Genomic DNA, 21,927 nt, shown 5'->3' with positions numbered 1-21,927 from the left:
CAAAAATTAGAAAATACCCGAATTATTATTAATTATTATTATTATTTATTATTCCTTACTTTGACAGAAATGTAGGGCTGGAAGGGATCTCAAGAGGTCATCTAGTCTATCCTCCCACACTGAGGCAGGATTAAGTATAACTAGCCCATCCTGGACAGGTGTTGTCTCACCTCCTCTCAAAAACCTCCAATGATGGGGATTCCACAACCTCCCTTGGTAACCTGTTCCAGTGCTTAACAATCCACAGAGTTAGAAAGTTTTCTCTAATATCTAACCTAAATCTCCCTTGCTGCAAACTAAGCCAATTACTTCTTGTCCTACTCTTGGTGGACATGAAGAACAATTGATCACCATCCTCTTTATAGAAACCCTCAGACCAATTCTCCAATTTGTCCAGGTCATTTTGAATTCTAACCCTGTTCTCCAAAGTACTTGCAACGTCTCCCAGCTCGAGACCCCACTTGACCCCTGCAAGACCCCACTTGATATGTCTTCTCACTTTGATGGGAATCATGGATAAGTACTCTTGGAGTATGGCTTTCCAACCAGTTGTGCACCCATCTTACAGTAATTTTATCCAGACCATATTTCCTTAGTTTGTTTATGAAAACGTCATATGGGACTGTGTCAAAAGCCATGTGAAAGTCCAGATATATCAAATCAGCCGTCCCTCCCCACCATCCACTAGGCCAGTTACCTTGTCAAAGAAGGAAATTACAATGTTTTGGCACGATTTGTTCTTGACAAATTCATGTTGGCTACACCTTATTATCCTGTAGGTGCCTACAAACTGATTGGTTAATAATTTGTTCCAGTATCTTTTTAGTTACTGAAGTTAGGTTAACTGCTCTTTAATCTCTGGGTCTCCCTTTTCTTGTTAAATATAGGTAGTGTGTTTGAGTTCCTCCAGTCCCCTGAGACCTCACCATGCTCTGTGTGGTTCTTAAAGAGAATTGCTAATGGTTCAGAGTTTGCTTGAGCTAGTTCCTTATGTAGGGTGATTTCATCAGGCTCTGCCAATTTGAATACATCTAACTTACCTAAATATTCTTTAACCCAGGGGTTCTCAAACTGGTGGGCGGGATCCCTCAGGGGGTTGTGAGGTTATTACATGGGGGGTTGCGAGCTGTCAGCCTCCACCTTAAACCCTGCTTTGCTCCAGCATTTATAATGGTGTTAAATATATAAAAAATGTTTTTAATTTATAAGGGGGGGTTGCACTCAGAGGCTTGCTATGTGAAAGGGGTCACCAGTACAAAAGTTTGAGAACCACTGTTTTAACCTGTTATTTCCCTATTCTGATCTGCATTACTTCCCCCTTATTGTCAATAGTAATTGTGGTAAGCATCTGGTAATAAATCTTTTTAGTAAATGTGGAAAGCAGAAAAGGCATTAAATAATTCTGCTGTCTCTGTGTCGTCCATTATTTGCTCTCTTTCCCCATTAAGTAATGGGCCTACACTGTCCTTTGCTTTTCTTTTACTTCTAATGTATTTATAGAACCTCTTATTGCCTTTTATGTCCTTTGTTAGTTGTAACTCATTTGTGCTTTAGCCATTCTGATTTTCTCCCTACATGCATGCGCTATTCTTTTGAAATCATCCATAGTAATTTGTCCTTGTTTCCACTTTTTATACAATTCCTTTTTGATTTCCAGGCATTACAGAGCTTCTGGTGCAGCCATATTGGTCTCTTCCTGTTCTTCCCATCTTTTTTTTGCATCAGGATAGTTAGCTGTTGTATCTTTAATACAGTATTATCTCTTTTCAAAACTGGCACCTCTCCTGAACTCCCTTTCCCCCTTAGATACCCTTCCCATGGGACCACACCTACCAATTCTCTGAGTTTGTTAAAGTCTGCTTTTTTGAAGTCCATTGTCTTTATTCTGCTGCTCTCACTCCTTCCTTTCTTTTAAATCATGAAACTCTCTCATTTCATGATCACTTCTATAGAGCTTTTAATCAGTAGCTCTCAAAGTGCTTTACAAAGGAGGTAATACTGGAAAATACACACAGCGGTGTTTACCTCTGGGTATTTGCATCACTAATACTCAGACTAATTTCTTTTTCCTTTATTTTTTTTCATTTTCTAGAGTTAAAATGAAAATCAACTGTAGGGCTATATTGTGGGGCCTGATTCTGCTCCCGTTGATTTCAATGGCGCAATATTGAATCCTTAACAATTTTTTTAGAAATGGCCTTCCATTCATTAATAAACTACTTTACTTGATTTGTTAATATTTAGATCCACTAAGGTGGTTGTTGTGCATTGGTGGTTTACACACACACAGTAATATGACTGATTGATGATGATTGGTGATCCCTCGATTTTGAGGATGATCTCTACCACAGATTTACATATGGGTCCTGAGATGACTCAGGAGTCCGATCCTGGAACCACAAACCCTCCTGCGGTCGGTACAGACATTTCGTGGCAGGCCAGGAGGAGGGCTGGGACCTCCTGAACAGTGGGAGGAAATCTGTCAGGAGTCTTACACAGCCCCACAGTGGGTGTGAACGCAACACACTAAAGAAGTGGTTTGTGCTCTGTAAAGGGAGTATTAATAAACCATAACTTTGAAGTGGGGTATTTTGTTTGAAGTAATCTGGGGTGGGCAACTGATGGGAAGAATCTGAGTGGGCGCTAAGGGCGGTGCACCTGCAAGCCTGTGAGGGCCTACAAGGCAGTGCACTCGCACAACCAATGGGGTGTGATGCGTGTGGGCAGTCTTAGTGGGTGGAGTTGTGTGGGGGATGGGGAGTGGCTTACCCACAGCTGCTTCCCTGATGCTTGTTTGCTTTCAGTGAGGAGCCAGCAGAGGTGGTGGGAGCTACTCTCCTGTCAGTCTGTGGCAGGAAACAAAGAGCCAGGCAGGCAGCAGGGAGAGGGTAGCGTGGGGTGAGGGGGGGAAGGAGGGAAGGAGGGAAGGAGGGAAGGAAACAGGGATTCTGCAGCCTTTGTGTGTACACCCCAGACTCACCTTGAGGGGGGACTTTTGGGGTTGGGGAGAGTATTACTGGGGAGGGGAGAGGTGTGGAAGAATGCAATGGTGCCAACCTAAGTGATTTTAAGTACTTTTGACATGTGATTGGCAAAAACTCAAGCTTTGAGGTTGGCAACCTTGCTCGGAGGCTCTGTGTGAAAGCATGCAAGCAGAGTCTTTGTGGAAAGAACCAGCTCAAAGCAAGGCGGGTTGAGTGGTGCTTCTCTGCCTCAGGGAGCAGCCTGCTTTGTCTCTCCCTGTTTTTGGGTCTTGTGTGTTATTGTGCTGAATTGTAAAAAATAAAGTCATGTTACATTACAGCCTTCCAGCAAGAGTATTTAGGTTTTTATCTAACTTCTATATGTATGCTGGGAACATAACAGCCACCCCATTATTCTTGTTTATAAAGAAAAATAATTCTCAACATTCAGAAATAAGATACGAATGGGATCATATTGTGTAGGTGAAGATAAGATAACCGTGACTTCTTTCAGCAAAAGGGAGCAGAATGAAAAGATAACTGTGATGGGGTGTTCACCCCACACTGGCATGGAAGGGGTTAATGGGGGTCTCAGGGGCCTGCCATACAACATCCCAGAAAGGAGCAGGGGAGGAGAGTCCTCCACGTAGCCTAGGAAGGCTGCACAGGAAACAGCCAATTGGAGGGAGGCTGCACAGAGCGGCCAATCAGGGCCTAGCAGGCTAGTACAAAAGACTCTGTAGGGGCAGAGTCAGTTTCCGTTGCTGTGGGGACCCCAAGGAGGGAGGACTGTGTTTTTAACAGGCTGCAGCAAGGGTAGCGTTGGAGACAGAACAGTTGCTGGCAGGGAAGGGGGATCAAGAGGGAGCTCCTGGCTGGCTGTTGGGACTTGCTGGCTGAATGCCCTGAGGTAAGAGCGAAGAAGGACCAGAGTGTGGGGAAGTGGCCCAGGGAATTGAAGTAGCATTGAAGGAAGTTAAGGAGATGCAGCAGGAGGCTGTTATCTATAGGATCCCTGGGTCGGGACACGGAGTAGTGGGCAGGCCTGGATCTCTGCCATTTGCCACTGGGGATTGGCTTGAAGGGGGAAATACAGATGTTGAGTCAGCTGGAGGGTTGAGTCATGAAGAGGACATTGCGGTACTTGGACTGAGGCCAGTCTGCAGGTGGAGAAGATGATAATAGGGCACCACCTGAAGAGGGCACACTGGCTGGCAGAGTTATTCCCTGTGAAGGCCGGTAGGAGGCGCCTCTGTGGTGCGAGGACCCCATCACAGTAATTCTGAACTTTCAAACAAAACTTCTAAGAGACTAAGGTCAAAGCCCTAATGTTGGAGACTTCCAGGTTTTTGTGCCAGAAAATTACATTTTCTTTGAAATTATACAACGTAAAGATCCTAGTGGGAACTAAGGGGGACAGAATGATGCTGCTTAGCCATTGACAGAAACAGGAAAAAAGATAGGAATGACCCATACACCTATTCTTCGGTACTATGGGAGAACAGCAGGGTTCTAGCTGTGGCTGTAATGTACTTAGGGGCAGTTTGTCAATAATTTCAGGTGAGAGAACAAATGCAGTGTGTCAAAACTCTGACTAGATTACTAGGCGAGATTGACCATTTATTTCTCTTCCTGTAAAGGGCACCTTCTCTTGATGAAACCTCCTGGGGGAGGTTTAGGTTGGATATTAGGAAAAACTTTTTCACTAGGAGGGTGGTGAAGCACTGGAATGCATTACCTAGGGAGGTGGTGGAATCTCCTTCCTTTGAGGTTTTTAAGGTCAGGCTTGACAAAGCCCTGGCTGGGATGATTTAGTTGGGGATTGGTCCTGCTTTGATTCATAGATTCATAGATATTAAGGTCAGAAGGGACCATTATGATCATCTAGTCTGACCTCCTGCACAACGCAGGCCACAGAATCTCAACCACCCACTCCTGCGAAAAACCTCTCACCTATGTCTGAGCTATTGAAGTCCTCAAATCGTCGTTTAAAGACTTCAAGGAGCAGAGAATCCTCCAGCAAATGCCCCATGCTACAGAGGAAGGTGAAAAACCTCCAGGGCCTCTTCCAATCTGCCCTGGAGGAAAATTCCTTCCCGACCCCAAATATGGCGATCAGCTAAACCCTGAGCATATGGGCAAGATTCACCAGCCAGATACCCAGGAAAGAATTTTCTGTAGTAACTCAGATCCTACCCCATCTAACATTTGAGCAGGGGGTTGGACTAGATGACCTCCTGAGGTCCCTTCCAACTCTGATATTCTATGATTCTATAATTCTATGATTGTGATGGAAGAAGTAATGCTAAAGACTGTACTGTAAAGATTCCAGTTAGACACATACCAAATGTAAAAGGTTTTGCATTTTAAAGAAAGAATGCTGTTGCTTGTTTATGTAAACTCTCTCTCTGTTACTAAGCGTATTGGGTTGCTATTGTTTTTAATACATTGCACTCTTAAGCTTTTACACTTGACATTGAAAACATGGATGGAAAAATTGCTACTTAAATATGAGAGGTGAATTCTCACGTCACTATTGTCTTAATGGTAAATCAAGATGTTGTACCAATAAATTAAAAACCAGCAGGATCTTATTGAAGAGGAAAAGGCAAAATACCACATTTATTGTGAATACAGAAAGAATCATAGTAAGCAGTTAGTTATAGTTATAACATTCCATTCAATCTCATATTTATTCACACACACACACACACACACACACACACACACACACACACACACACACACACACACACACACAGGTTCTGCAAGGTTGTTATCATAGTTACCAGCCTTAGAGTTGCTCATGCCAAGCCACAGGCCAGGTGGCCTGGACATGAGGAGAGAGCGGGGCCTTGTCAGATGCTCATCTGATGCTCCTGGAAGTTGGTTTGCAGAATCAGACCCCCCAAAATTCTCACTTTCTAGAGTCTATTTTTATAGGAATTTATTCCTAGGCCAGTCTGTGGGAATTGCTTCATCGTGCTGTTGCTGAATCAATCAGCAGATAGCACATTCCTGACGGCTCCGAGCTGCTAGATGTTATCTTGTTCTTTGGTTCTCCCATTCTTGAGGCTGTTGAGTGGATTCCAGTCTGCCCTCGGGGGGGCGGGGTCCTCTGGTTATTTCCACTTGATGCCTTCTTCAGCCGATGGACACTGATTCTTAGGCTGGCACCTCCCTGATCATTCAGTTATTATCCGCACCAAGCATCCATCCACATACATCCTCTATCTTTATTTTAATCACAATTGTTAACAAAGCAAGATGAATACAACAAAAGGGCAGGGAGTCTCTGGGTGCTGTTTCTGTTGTTACAGAGTATTGTTTTGAGTCTCTCTGTGTGTGAGTAGTTGTTATTACAAAGAATTGCTTTGAGAACAGACTCTGTCTTAGAATGTACTAACGCAATTAGCAGCTTGCAAGTTTAACACATAGAGGGAGAGAAACAGTACCAAAAACCAAGAGACCTCTTAATTAGTAATACCCTGGAATTTAAACTATGGGGAATCAAACTCATTTGTGATTTTAATACAGAACTTCTTTAATATGATCCAACAAAGACACATGTAACATTCCAGTCACCCCTTGACTGTATATTATTAATTGTTATGCACCTGATACTGTATTTCTCCTACTTTCCCTTGCAGCTGCCCTCTAGTCCTCCTTCATTGGTGGGATGGGCTTGGATGCATGGAACATCCATCTTATCTGACCCATCTCATCTGTATCTATGGCAGTGGCTCACATGAACAGGTTGCTTCTTATTTCCCTCCCAGCTAGGAGAGAGGTGTTCTTGGTCCAAGGCAATCGGCCTGGTTATGTTCACCCACAGCATTAAAGTTTAACTGCACTTCTCACACTAGTCCCACCAGGGAAACACAAAACCTCTTGTTTATTTCACACACAAAGTGTTGCTAGAAGGCAGCAAAGCCCGACAGAGAAGAGAATAAGAGCTGCCTTAGTTGACATATAGGGCTTCTGCCTTTTCTTTCAACTCCTCATTCACCCCTCTCTGGCAGCAGGATGATGCTGTTGGGAAAATCCCACCCTGTTCTAGCAAGGGCTGCTACTTCTCCTCCCTTCCCCCACCAGAATGTCTTCAACACTCACGAGAAATCTATCATTTGAATATGGGGATTAACCATTCTCCCCATCCAAGAAATATATGTCTAGTATTAAACACAAATCACCAAAGCCCCCGGTTTCCCACTGCTGTTGCATTTGAGACCGATGCAGCCAGTCATCTGGTGTAATCCTCTTTTGTATTGGTGCCTATAATAATGCATATGATTTCTTACACTCCTGTAAAAGGCTCAGTGCATTGTGTCCCTTCGACAATGTTATTGCTATGAATATGAGTTCTTTACACAGTCCATAGGTGTGTATAGCATTTACAGACCAATGACAAAGGAATCTTTCTACCCTCAGGGGCTTACAGAATGCATAGTTGAGTTACTCAACGCAACTCTGCTTTGTAGTAACACCAGCCTCCAAGCTCCCTTTCTTTGTTCTTTTCTTACAGAGGGTCTGATTCTGCAAACCCTTACTCAAACAATTACATTGTATTGTGTGTTATTTAGGATGAAGGCCTTCTTCTTTAGGACTTTGGCTGTGTGCATTTTACACTTTTAAGAGCCTGTATACAGTGCTTAGGAGTGTTTCTTTGCATTTCTATAATATGTACAGTGGAAATTTGTGTGTGTGGGTATATTTTGTTTTCCTTCCTTGAATACGTAGACCATGCAAAGGAGGCTTTCACATGCATTTTCAATCAGGGAAAATTAAGTGACTTAGAAGCCTTAGTCCAGTCCTATCTTGAAAACACCTAAGTCACTTAAGAGCCTTACTGAAAGTTAATGGGACCTAAGTACTTTTGAAAATATTACCCTTATTGCCTTAAGACTGACCTCTTAATTCTGCCATTTCATAATTTTTGAGTGCTTGACTTTGCAACCTTAATCATGTTCTTTTTAACCTAGTTTGTGTGTGTCGTCTATGTTGATAATTATTAGATAGTTTTCCCCCCTGGGAGGGGCAGCGGGAAAAGGAGCAGAACCCTGGCAGCTCCTTGGGTGGCTGTACCGTCCCCAGCCCTGCCCTCCGTCAAGACTGCCATACAGACGGAGGAGATGCAGCTCTGTGGAAGGGCAGGGGGAAGTACAGCCGTGCCAGAGGAGCTGCCGGCATGGAACCGCCGGCTCCTCCTGTGTCTTTCTGTTACACTGTGCCAGCTATAAATATCTTGCTGGTATGGCATAACGTACCATACCACCATACTTGCACTGCTGGATAACCCAGAGATCTGTTAAGTGTCTAGGAGCTGTCAGTGGAACAGTGGTTGCCATGTGGGAATCTCTGCAGGGTTAGCATGTGACTGGGTGGGATCTGCATGAAATAGAAGGTGAGGGTCATTGCTGTGTGTGTGTGTGGTTTGTTGAGGGATCCTTCTGAGCAAGATCTCTTGAGTAGAAGGTGTGTGAGAGGCCCTTACGGGTCAGAGTGGTAACAGCCTGAGTATTCTCTATAAGGGTGGACAGCAAATGAGGTATCTCTAGAGCAGCAGGTCTTTATGTACAGGGGTAGCCCTGGTGATGGTCATTATGAGAAGTTCTCTAGGGGGAATAGCACATCTGACTGGGTCACAATGGAAAAGGCAACAGGACACTGTGTGGAGGGGTTTTACAGAGGTTAGTCAGCTCCCCGACTCCCATTTGTTCCCTTGTCTCTATTGGAAGGGGACAGGGAACAATAGGGCAGCAATTGGGTAGCTTCTCTGCAGGGGCTGCAGTCTGGGGAAATTGGGGTATTGCAATGGAGAGAGCACTTAGAGAGATATCATCTGAGGGAGCTGGAGGAAATATAAGGACTATTAAAAGGGTAGGAGGGATCATTGTGACAATCTAATCTGACCTCCTGTATTACACAGGCCAGAGAACTCCCCTGAATTAATTCCTGTTTGGACTAAACATAGCTCTTAGAAAACCACCAATCTTGATTTTAAAATTGCCAGTGACGGAGAATCCACCACAACCTTTGGTAAATTGTTCCAGTGATTAATTACCCTCACTGTTCAAAATTTGCACCTTTTTTCCAGTCTGAATTTGACTAGGTTCAGCTTCTAGCCATTGGATCTTGTTCCACCTCTCTCTGTTAGACTGATGAGCCCATTATCAAATTTCTCTTCTCCACGTAGGTACTTAGAGATTGTGATCAAGTCACCCCTTAACAAAGAGAAAGCTAAACTAAACTGATTGAGCTCCTTGTGCCTCTCACTGGAATGCATGTTTTCCAATCCATAAATCAATTTAATAACTCTTCTCTGAACAGTCTCCAATGTATCCTCTCCAATTTCTCAACATCCTTCTTGAATTGTGGCCATCAGAACTGGACATATTATTCCAGGAGCAGTCACACCAGTGCCAAATACAGAGGTAATATAGCCTCCTTATTTCTACTCAACTATTGAGTGGGGAAGCATAGGAAGCCCAGAGTTTGAAAGGGAAGACCAGTGGAGTCTCATGGCATTAGCCACCTGTGGCCCACGTGCTCTCCTGCTACATCCCCTCATGGCATGGCACTGTGTGGCCATGGCTCTGCCTTGTTTTCCTCCTGGTCCTCCATTGCTCCACCCAGTCTCAAACATCTTCTGGATTGAAGTGACTTAGCTCTTCAGCTAGGTCATGTAACAGTTCCACCTTATCGGGGTGCCCAAAGTCCAAAATAAACACAAAGAAGCATAAACTCTTCCCTTCCCTTGGTAGGCAGCCATCTTCCCCAGTTTCTGGCTCCAACCAATCTCTCACACCATGAAAGCCTCAGACTTGCTCTCTTTCCCAGCCAGGAAACAGCTGTGTTGGGTTCTCCCTTTTTAGTTCCTCCCATGAAGCCTGACACTTGGTTCAGGTGTTACAGGGCAGGATGGACTGGGCCTTGTTCTACGGATATTGATCTCAAAAGCTCAAAGACTTAAAGGTGTTTATAAACTCTTTCACTGTCCAACTTCAAACAGGGATAGGTAGGTTTGAGGTTATTTTAAACAGAAGGCTTGATTTTACTCGGTAACTTGGCAAACACCCAAAAGCATTAATTTAAATTAAAAGTTTATTGATTAAAAACAAGAAAGAACAAGAAATCAAAACAGGCATTTATAGTCAAACTATGATTGAATGATTATGCAAAACAAGCTTAGGCAAAACCTTGAAAGCCCTTCTTTTGGAGGCAAATAGCAGACTCATATTTTCAGAACAACTGTTCTTTGATTAAAAGGAAAGGGTTAATTTTACTCTCAGTTTTGATGTGTAGAGGGCATTTACTTATCCTGTTCTTAACTAACAGACACAACGTAGAGAAGAGAGAGGATAGAAAAGATGGGTGAAATATGGCTTTTGTTGATGTTTCTGAAACACTGGACTGCTGGTTAGTTATGAGTGGGTGCTTTTGGTTGGCAAGTCAACTATGACACCTGCAGCTTGAATCCTGGTTTACGATTTGGTCAGGGACCTCATCTGGTTGGATCTTTTCTTCTTAGACAAGGCAGGCTTGGATGAATACACCATAGTTGATTTCAGAATTTGAAAAACAGCCAAGAGAATGAGAGATAGGAAAGAAGTGGGGGAGGCAGAAAATAACACAAGGGGACGGAAAACAATACAGGCTCTTACATATGCCTCTGCAGTACTGGCAATTGGATATCCCCACTGATGGGCTGAGGATTGGATGTCATGATCATGTGATGACTTTCAGCACTCACAGGTGAAAACAAAGTTCCTTGAACAAGATTAAGGCCGGCCAGGATTCCTCCCAGGAAGAAAGTCCTTCCGGTGAATCAAGGTGAGCTGGGATGAGTTGCAGTGCTGGCAGATCGGGGGATGAGCTGGGATGCAAGGTGTTGAGATGAGAGGGAGAGCTCTGAATTGATCTGAACAGAACTGATCGTGTCTTTTTTTTCACTGTTTCTTTTTAAGGAAACCAAAAAGGGAGAAGTAGGAGTCATAGTTCATCCCTCTCACCAGTTAGGCCTCATATCCATCACACCAGTTTTGGGCTATTAACTTCTGGTTCCACGTCTTCTGTTTTTACCAGTCATAATTTCAACTGTTCTTGGATTATGTCAACATGGCCTTTTTTGGTTTAGACTATGTAGGATTCATACAAGGTTTATGTGCTTGGCAACATTCAGGGCACACCCGGAGTGTTGTGCTGGACCTGTGCACACACAGCTCCTTTCAAGGGCATCAACCTTGGAATCTCGCCCAGATGACATGAACCGTGGGAAGCCTCCCAGGACTGGGCTCAAGGCCCGAGAGCAAGGAATGCGGTAGATAGAAGCTGGTAAATAAGAATGTTAAACAAAGCCAGTGTATTCCTTTTATCTGTTGGAGAATGTAATGTGCGGGGGGAGAGAAAGAATAAAGGGGAAGGTGGAAAGCTGACAGGCAGAAGCCTGTTAGCAGACCAGCCGCTTGCTTGCTAAAAGCTGTGTTCTTGTCTTGTCATTGAACCGCCACAAGACTAATCTGGCTTCTTTGTCTGGTTCTTTTGGACTTGTTACAACATTCAGGGTTGTAAACAACTTTACCTATTTTTCATGGTTATTGTAACATCTTAAGAACTTTTACATACTTTTTACATTTGAGTTTACAAGAGGAGAGCCTCTTGTAGGCCCAAGAGTCACAACAGCCCAGACTTGTGTGGGGTTTCTGTACCATTTCTGTGTAAATGGGTTTAAAATACATTAATGAAGGAAGCTTGTCTCACCTAGCAACTGTTGCTACATAGACTGTGATACACAGAGAATGTTACTGGCTGAAACCCTTCCGTCAGTGAATTGTGACCTGTCCTTTATGGTGCTGCTGTCTGATCATCAGAAGAGTGATCATGGATATGGCAGGCTAGTGGGAGTCACCTCCTTCCCGGCGTGGGAGGATCATATATTGAATTATCCATCAGTGTTCCAGGGCCCTGGGCAGCAGGTTGTATTCATGGCCAACATGGAGCAAAGAAAGTCTAGTGACAGCTCTATAATTGGGAAAGTAGCAGCTCATGTCCCCGATCTCATCGTATATGGCGATTTCTCCCAGGAGGTGCCTTTCATTGAGAGTTTTGATGGAGTATTGCTTTTTGCAGACATTTCAGGTGGGTAGAGAGATTTTTGCAGACATTTCAGGTGGGATTTTCAGAAGGGCCCAAGGAAGTTAGGTGCCCAACTTCCATTGAAAATCAATGGGATTAATGTGCATAAAGGCTTGTTTACATGGGAAGTTATTGTGCAGCAAGACAGAGTGTGAATCAATAGGATGCCAGCGTACCATGTACTAACTTGGTGTGTGGACAGTGCTACAGCAGAGTGAAAAGTTCCAGAGTGTGGCTTGATGTACTGTGCTCTCAAGCAGCAGCATGCTAAGCTGTGTCTACGACTTAGCAGTGTCCATACAATGAATGACTGGGTGGCAAACTGGTATGCTGTAGAGTCACACCCTGGTTTATTGTGCAGTAACTCACTGTGCAGACAAGCCTTAACTCCTTTATTAGGCCTTTCCGAAAAGCCCAGCCTTAGTACATGGAAGGTTTAAAAGAGATATTGTCTGTAGTAATGGGAGGCTTGGGCCCAAATCTAGCTGAAGTCACAGCTGAAATGGCTTAGGGACTTTCATCTTTATTACAGCACTTTGGACGGTTTTGCAGAATTGGCTGTCTTTAGGCTCAGAAGAGTTTGGGACAGGAGTAGCAGAGGATGCTACAGCAGCAGCTCAGGGCAGAGTTGTCGACTGCTGTCCCTATCCTGGAACTTTGTGCAATTTTTTAGATATGATGGGCCCAGGTCAAAGAGTACCTGGAAGATAAGGACTGGGACCTTGAACTTGACTTTATATTATGTGGGAGGATAGGTTTGATGTGGTTGTGATAGTTTGTGTTGCTGTGGAGATGTGCTGCCGCATTCTCAGTTTTCTAAGGCGTGAAGGCTTTATGCCCAGGTATGTTGCATTTTAGTAGCCCAGCTGGGAGGTGAGGAAATATATATAACAGAGACCAGGTCTTCATCCTCTACGATGAGCCTCTCCTAGTCAAGTGGATGTTGTAGAGAAAGTTACTTGTGGATGCAACTGTGTGAGAGTGTATCATCAGCAAGCATTCCTAAACTACAGATTGAATTGACCAATGATGGATGTGTACCTTCAACCAAAGGAGACTGCGCTGTGATTGCAAACGTCTCTACCCACTGGCATCTCCTCTGTCTTGCTCAGGTTCAGCTTTAATCAGGTGTTCTCTATCCATGAACTGATCTCCTCTAAGCACTGGGTCATCTTGGTGGTAGGGGTATAGTCATATGTATATGCGGAAGGAGAAGCAGAGCTGTGTATCATCTGCATATTGCTGGCATTTGAGTCCCTGTTGTCTGACTAGCTTGTAGGTATTGAATAGGACTGGAGAGAGAATTGATCCTTGTGACACTCTGCAAGTGAAAGGTCTGGTGGGAGACAGGCAATTTTCCATCACTACCGAGAAAGAACTTAAAGCTTTTTAGCATGTTCTCCTGGATCTCTGCCACCTCTCTCAGAAGAGTCAGCATGATCTCATGGCAAACAGGGTCAAATGGAGTGGGGGAAGGATCAGAACTAGAAAGCAGGGAGAGTTCCAGCATAGGAACAAAGTGAACTGAAAGAACTCTGACATCATAATCAAAAAGGCTGACAAAGGAGGTGCTGTCGTCATCGTGAATAGGTCAGAATATGAACAAGAGGCTCCTAGGCAGCTCTCCAACACCACATTCTACAAGCCATTACCCTCTGATCCCACTAAGGGTTACCAAAAGAAACTACACCATCTGCTCAAGAAACTCCCTGAAAAAGCACAAGAACAAATCCTCACAGACACACCTCTGGAATCCCGACCAGGGGTATTCTATCTGCAACCCGAGATCCATAAACCTGGAAATCCTGGATGCCCTATAATCTCAGGCATTGGCACCCTGACAGCAGGATTGTCTGGCTATGTGGACTCCCCCCTCAGGCCCTACGCTACCAGCACTTCCAGCTATCTTCGAGACACCACTGACTTCCTGAGGAAACTACAATCCATCGGTGATCTTCCTGAAAACACCATCTGGCCACTATGGATGTAGAAGCCCTCTACACCAACATTACACACAAAGATGGACTACAGGCCGTCAGGAACAGTATCCCCGATAATGTCACGGCAAACCTGGTGGCTGAACTTTGTGACTTTGTCCTCACCCATAACTATTTCACATTTGGGGACAATGTATACCTTCAAATCAGCGGCACTGCTATGGGTACCCGCATGGCCCCACAGTATGCCAACATTTTTACGGCTGACTTAGAACAACGCTTCCTCAGCTCTCGTCCCCTAATGCCCCTACTCTACTTGCGCTACATTGATGACATCTTCATCATCTGCACTCATGGAAAAGAAACCCTTGAGGAATTCCACCATGATTTCAACAATTTCTATCCCACCATCAACCTCAGCCTGGACCAGTCCACACAAGAGATCCACTTCCTGGACACTACAGTACTAATAAGCGATGGTCACATAAACACCACCCTATACCGGAAACCTACTGACCGCTATGCCTGCCTACATGCCTCCAGCTTTCATCCAGACCACACCACACGATCCATTGTCTACAGCCAAGCTCTACGATACAACCGCATTTGCTCCAACCCCTCAGACAGAGACAAACACCTACAAGATCTCTATCAAGCATTCTTACAACTACAATACCCATCTGCTGAAGTGAAGAAACAGATTGACAGAGCCAGAAGAGTACCCAGAAGTTACCTACTACAGGACAGGCCTAACAAAGAAAATAACAGAACGCCACTAGCCATCACCTTCAGCCCCCAACTAAAACCTCTCCAACGCATCATCAAGGATCTACAACCTATCCTGAAGGACGACCCACCACTCTCACAGATCTTGGGAGACAGGCCAGTCCTTGCTTACAGACAGCCCCCCAACCTGAAGCAAATAGTCACCAGCAACCACACACCACATAACAAAAACACTAGCCCAGGAACCTATCCTTGCAACAAAGCCTGTTGCCAACTGCGTCCACATATCTATTCAGGGGACACCATCATAGGGCCTAATCACATCAGCCACACTATGAGAGGCTCGTTCACCTGCATATCTACCAATGTGATATATGCCATCATGTGCCAGCAGTGCCCCTCTGCCATGTACATTGGTCAAACTGGACAGTCTCTACGTAAAAGAATAAATGGACACAAATCAAATGTCAAGAATTATAACATTCAGAAACCAGTCGGAGAACACTTCAATCTCTTTGGTCACTCGATTACAGACCTAAAAGTTGCAGTTCTTCAACAAAAAAACTTCAATAATAGACTCCAACGAGAGACTGCTGAATTGGAATTAACTTGCAAACTGGATACAATTAACTTAGGCTTGAATAGAGACTGGGAATGGATGTGTCATTACACAAAGTAAAACTATTTCCTCATATTTATTTCCCCTGCCTACTGTTCCTCAGACATTCTTGTCAACTGCTGGAAATGGCCCACCTTGATTATCACTACAAAAGGTTCCTCCCACCCCCACTTTCCTGCTGGTAATAGCTCACCTTACCTGATCACTCTTGTTACAATCTGTATGGTAACACCCATTGTTTCATGTTCTCTGTGTATATAAATTTCCCCACTATATTTTCCACTATATGCATCCGATGAAGTGAGCTGTAGCTCACGAAAGCTTATGCTCAAATAAATTTGTTAGTCTCTAAGATGCCACAAGTACTCCTTTTCTTTTTGCGGATACAGACTAACACGGCTGCTACTCTGAAATCTGAAAGAACTAGGGACTTGAAATCAGGGAATGTTGCATGCAGGGTGGAGAAAAATTAATTAAAAAATATAAAAGATTTTTTTATTTAAATATAGATTTATTTTAAGAAAAAACAACCCTATTTAAAATTAAACTTGAAATTAACAACTTATGTTAAGGCCTAAACTTATAGCCTATTAAAATCATTTAAATCACATACAAAAATAATACATAGCAGTACACGTTTGTTGCCAAGTTTTAATGAAAGTCAAATTTCATTTCAAATGAACCGGTGGAAGTCACTGGCTAAGCACCTGGAACCAGAGTTAGCTGATGTGCTAAACCAGTTTTTGGCAGAAGTAGCCTCTTGTTGTGGTGCAGAGAGAATATTTTCTTCATTTCAGTTTACTCCGCTAGTTCAGTTCAATGACTAGTTCATTCAAAATCAAGAAACCAGTTGGAAGTTGCAAAAGAGGGAATGCTTGTTTTCCTTTTCCAATTGCAAACAAAAACAAGGTGTAAGAGGATGAGATCAACTTATTCTAAAATCTTGAAGGTTGTGGTGACCTAGAAACTCCAGTTCAATTCACTAACTACAGATAATACTTCCTTTGCTTAATAAATCAGTTTTAAATGGAAAATAAGTTTTGTTAAACTTTTTTTCTTATGTATCCAGCACATTTAAGGTAACACAAAGCATGTCTGACTGCAGTCGCTGAGATCTTCTGCCATTTCTTGCCTCCTACAGTGGCTGCCTGACTGCCGTTTGTGTTACAGGTTTTACTGCACTGACAGAGAAGTTTAGCATGGACACCAGTCTGGACCGTGGTGCTGACCAGCTAACGCAGACCCTCAATCATTACGTAGGAGATATTGTAGAACGTAAGTACCAGGTGGCACGATCCCTTGCTGAGAGCACTTCTTTGGCTCAGGTCTGGGGAACTTAAGAAATGCCCATCAGAAAGGTGTTCTGTTAAGCAGCGTGGGCCCTTCTTTACTTGGAGGTTTGGATCTTCTCTGTCACTTAGGGAGCCTTGAAAATCTCCCAAGATTAGGAGGGCTGGATGGAGCTGCCTTGGGAACCAGTCATTGCTGCTCCTCAGTGGCACAATGTGTCCTGCTTTGAAGGGTCCATTATTCCTGTGGCTCTACCCTGGTATATGCCTCCACCTAAGTTCCCTGTAAGCTGTGCGGCCACATGGCAGCCTTCTTAGAGCCATGCTGGTGCTCAGGGAACCCGCCAGGGGACCTGCCGCGGCTAAGGGAGGGGCGCCCCGCTCCTGGCCCCAACCTGCTGCGTCTCCGGCCTGGACCTGCTGGGGGAGGGGCACTTATCCTGCGGCTCCAGCCCCAGAGCTGCAGTGGCGAGGAGAGGCCCCTCTCCCCCCCAGCCCAGGTGCTGCTGCGGGGAGAAAGTGCTGGGGGGGACTCCTCTCTCCCCGCGGTAGCCCCGGAGCCCCCTCCCACACCCCAAACCCTTCATCCTGGCTCCACCCCAGAGCCTGTACCCCCAGCTGGAGCCCTCACCCCCTGCACCCCAACCCTCTGCCCCAGCTCTGACCCCCTCCAAGACTCCTGACCCCTCTGCCCCGACCCCACCCCCACCATATGAATTTTGTTGTGTGTCACACATCACCTCCATATTGGTGCACATAACAAAATTCATTCCACACATGGGTGGGAAAAATTAGAGGGAACACTGATCTCCACCCCATTTCACTGGAAGAGCAATGTCTTGTTGTTTATGTGGCCAAGGAGTAAGATGCCCCTGTGACATCAGCATGCTAATGATTTGGGGAGCTGAGCTCTGACAAAAGTTACTAATTCCCTCTCAGAATCTAGAAAGTGCCTCAACAGCCTGAGAGCACAGTGTGGCCCTTCCTTGTCTATCTTAGGCTCTTATGTGGCTTCCAACACCCCTGTGAGGAAGTGAGGTAGGGGAGTGCCATTATTCATGTTATGGATAAGGAACCCAGGCATGGAGAGGCCAGCTGATTTGCTCAAGGTCACACCTGTAGTCTATAATGGAGCAGGGAACCAAGAGTCTCTGGCTTAGCTTCCTAACCCCTGGATCGTCCTTCCTTATCTCTCGCTGTCACATTGCTTTTGAGAACTTGCTTCAAAACTTCCCATTGAGCAGTGCTTCTGAAGCTGTCCCCAGGGCCCTCCCTGTTGGATGTGACATTTTGAAAACTGAGCAGTAGGGGATTTGAAGGGTTGGGAGAAGAGGTGGGTCTGGGAGGGAATATTTCTAGTTGCCATAGAGAACACTGTGCTCTGCCTCCTTATGGTGGCTTTTGGGATGGAGTTTAACTCCCTGATTTTTGCTCTGAGCCCTCAGCAGCTGGGAGCTTTGTTGTGATTAAATGCTCAAGCATACACCATCTTGCTCACTCAGTCACACCTACTCTGCAAAATATGCCCTCTCAATGTGTGTGCGCCCACATACACACGCACTGTCAAGGTTTCTTCCCCACTCTGAACTCTAGGGTACAGATGTGGGGACCTGCATGAAAACCCCGTAAGCTTATTTTTACCAGCTTAGATTAAAACTTCCCCAAGGTACAAACTATTTTACCTTTTGCCCTTGGACTTTATTGCCACCACCAAACGTCTAACAAATATATAACAGGGAAAGAGCCCGCTTGGAAACGTCTTTCTCCCCAAAATCCTCCCCAAACCCTACACCCCCTTTCCTGGGGAAGGCTTAATAAAAATCCTCACCAATTTGCATAGGTGAACACAGACTCAAACCCTTGGATCTTAAGAACAATGAAAAAGCAATCAGGTTCTTAACAGAAGAATTTTAATGGAAGAAAAAGTAAAAGAATCACCTCTGTAAAATCAGGATGGTGATGTGTAAATACCTTACAGGGTAATCAGATTCAAAACATAGAGAATCCTTCTAGGCAAAACCTTAAGTTACAAAAAGACACAAAAACAGGAATCTACAGTCCATTCAGCACAGTTTATTTTATCAGCCATTTAAACAAAACAGGTTTCAGAGTAACAGCCGTGTTAGTCTGTATTCGCAAAAAGAAAAGGAGTACTTGTGGCACCTTAGAGACTAACCAATTTATTAGAGCATAAGCTTTCGTGAGCTACAGCTCACTTCCTCAGACATCTGAGGAAGTGAGCTGTAGCTCACGAAAGCTTATGCTCTAATAAATTGGTTAGTCTCTAAGGTGCCACAAGTACTCCTTTTCTTTAAACAAAACAGAATCTAATGCATATCTAGCTAGATTACTTACTAAGTTCAAAGTCTCCATTCCTTTTTTGTTCTCGGCAAAAGCATCACACAGATAGAGAGAACCTTTTTTTCTCCTGTCATAAATATAAAGGGAAGGGTAAACACCTTTAAAATCCCTCCTGGCCAGAGGAAAAACCCTTTCACCTGTAAAGAGTTAAGAAGTTAGGATAACCTCGTTGGCACCTGACCAAAATGACCAATGAGGAGACAAGATACTTTCAAAGCTGGAGGGGGGAGAAACAAAGGTTCTCTCTGTCTGTGTGATGCTTTTGCCTGGAACAGAAAAGGAATGGAGTCTTAGAACTTAGTAAGTAATATAGCTAGATATGCATTAGCTTCTGTTTTGTTTAAATGGCTGATAAAATAAGCTGTGCTGAATGAAATGTAGATTCCTGTTTTTGTGTCTTTTTGTAACTTAAGGTTTTGCCTAGAGGGATTCTCTATGTTTTGAATCTGATTACCCTGTAAGATATTTACCCTTCCCTTTATATTTATGACACGCACGAACACACACACACACCCCTCCCCCGATCGACAGAACAATTTGTTCCGTGATTTTCTTTGACAAGAGCTGTGTGTAACTTCTCTTGCCTTTTCTCTTGCTGCAGAGGTGCTGATTTACGGAGGCGATATCTTGAACTTTGCAGGTATTTATTAGCTTGTGATATCTAAGGAGGAAGCACTGGGGTGGGGTAGAGCGGCCTATTTTCCCGTTGTCATTTAACTTGTGAGGCTCTGGACAGTGAAGGCACTCATACTAGCCGACTCCCTTTCCTTGTTCTATTGTACCCATCCCTCTGGCTCCTATTCCCACAGGATTGATCCATGATTTGGAAGAAGCAAGAATTTACACTATATCTTTCAGTTAGAAACAACCCCGATTCCCCTTCCTCTGTGTCTGATTGAGAAACCCTGGCTGGCACTTCCTTTAGAACTGAGATCAGATGGGAGTTAGGCACGTAAATACCTTTATTTGGGCATAAGCTTTTGTGGGCAAAAAACCCCACTTCTTCAGGTGCATGGATACACTTCTTCAGTCCATGCATCTGAAGAAGGGGTTTTTTTATCCTGAAAGCTTATGCCCAAATAAATCTGTTAGTCTTTAAGGTGCCACCGGACTCCTCGTTGTTTTTGTGGATACACACTAACATGGCTACCCCTCTGATACTAAATACCTTTGGGGATCTGGGCCTGAATGACTGTGCTAGCAGTTGCCCAAGGACAATAGGAGGTGCAATGCCTTATGTGTACCTGAGCCAGCGGACACAGGTTTGTGTGTGTGGGAGAGGGGAGGGGAACATGCAGCAAGCCACTGCATGGGGTCACTGACGGGGAAGGAACACTTGCAGTCAGTGTCTATAAGGGATCACCAGGAAGGAGAGTTCACTTGTAAAAAGCAGCTGCAGGGATTACTGGGTGGGAAGAGGTAGTCACAACCGACAGCTGCTAGAACAGGGGTCGGCAACCTTTCAGAAGTGGTGTGCTGAGTCTTCATTTATTCACTCTAATTTAAGGTTTCACGTGCTAGTAATAATAATCCATGCGATCCATGCTGAGCTGCGCCCTCTCTTGGCCCAGTCTACACCCCTCACTGCCCCAGCCTGGGGCCAGAGGGCCACAGCTGAGGGTGGCAGCAGAGCCACGGGCCGGTGGCTGGGACCCCAGGTTGGCAGCTGAGCCCCCCAGACTGGTGGTCGGGACCTGGGGCTGGCAGCGGGCTGAGCGGGGCCGATGGACAGAACCCCAGGCCAGCAGCAGAGCCCCCCGGACCGGTGGTCGGGACCTGAGTCCAGCAGTGGGCCGAGGGGGCCAGTGGACAAAACCCCAGCTGGCAGTGGGCTGGTGGCCGGTACCCCAGGCCAGCAGCGGAGCCCCTGGGACCAGTGGCTGGGACCCGGGGCTAGCAGCGGGCTGAGCGGGGCCAGCAGAACCCCGGCAGGCAAGGGGCCAGCGGACGGTACCCCAGGCTGGCAGCGGAGCCCCTGGGACCAGTGGCCAGGACCCGGGCAGTGTGAATGCCACTGAAAATCAGCTTGCGTGCCGCCTTTGGCATGTGTGCCATAGGTTGCCTACCCCTGTGCTAGAAGCATAGAGGGGTTGGTCTGTTCACAGCCAGCAGCTGCTAAGGAGTTTGGGGTGGTTAGTGAGCAATCTTTCTGTGGGTCAGAGTGCTGGGCTGGTACAGGTGGATCTGCTGTGGCTTTGTCAGCACTTTCGAAACAAGAAGAGCATGTGTCCCATAAGTCTCTGTCACACTGCCTTCCCCAGGGGACGCACTGCTAGCACTGTGGCAAGTGCAACGAAGCCAGCTGAGCGATATCATTACCCTGGCGCTGAAATGTAGCCTGAGGATCCAGGAAGAGTATGGGGTTCGTGAGACTGAAGTGGGTCTGGAGCTCCGAGTGAAGATAGGTACCATGGCTACTAGTGGAATAACAATACTTTGCAGTAACTAGAGAGCACATTCTCAAAGCACTTTACAAAAGTGAATAGGAAGCATTCACCCCATTGTGCAGGGGAGGGAACAGAGGCAAATGGAGATGAAATATCTTGTCTCAGGTCACACAGTGAGTTGGTGGTGGAGATGGGATGAGCGTTCAGGACTCCTCACTCCCAGTTGCCTGCCCTAACCAGTAGGCAGTTCTGCTTCCTGAGTCACATGAGCCCCCACTCACTTCTCGTGCTCCCGAGATACGTCTCTGAGAAACACCATGCCCAAATCTTGTTCCATTTCTAGAGGGCCAGGAATCTGTAGAAGACATGAATTGCTTGGTGCTTTGATCAGTTGCATCCTTTTCAGCAGCTGCATGGGAAGGCTGCTGCTGTGGTAGGGAAAATGTATTTCTGGTCAGAGAGAAGCGTCTTTTGGGGACTGGAATAAAGAGCATTTCATCTCTAAGTTGC

The 21,927-nt window shown here is 45.2% G+C and overlaps 1 protein-coding gene across 1 annotated transcript in view; it reads left to right on the top strand.

The window, feature by feature from the left end:
* Positions 1 to 11,956: 11,956 nt before the first annotated feature.
* Positions 11,957 to 21,927, top strand: part of ADCY10 (adenylate cyclase 10) — a gene marked incomplete at its 5' end in the record, with an annotated part of 75,772 nt that continues 65,801 nt past the window's right edge. The window contains 4 exons of the mRNA XM_084637987.1: positions 11,957 to 12,101; positions 16,551 to 16,655; positions 19,632 to 19,670; positions 21,292 to 21,435. Coding sequence (XP_084494113.1) covers positions 11,957 to 12,101; positions 16,551 to 16,655; positions 19,632 to 19,670; positions 21,292 to 21,435 — 433 coding nt within the window. The remainder of the gene's footprint in view (positions 12,102 to 16,550; positions 16,656 to 19,631; positions 19,671 to 21,291; positions 21,436 to 21,927) is intronic.

The sequence above is a fragment of the Lepidochelys olivacea genome (assembly GCF_965140295.1).
Source record: "Lepidochelys olivacea isolate rLepOli2 genome assembly, chromosome: 8".
In the NCBI taxonomy this organism is placed as follows: Eukaryota; Metazoa; Chordata; order Testudines; family Cheloniidae; genus Lepidochelys; species Lepidochelys olivacea.
This window is presented reverse-complemented; position numbering and strand designations above follow the sequence as displayed.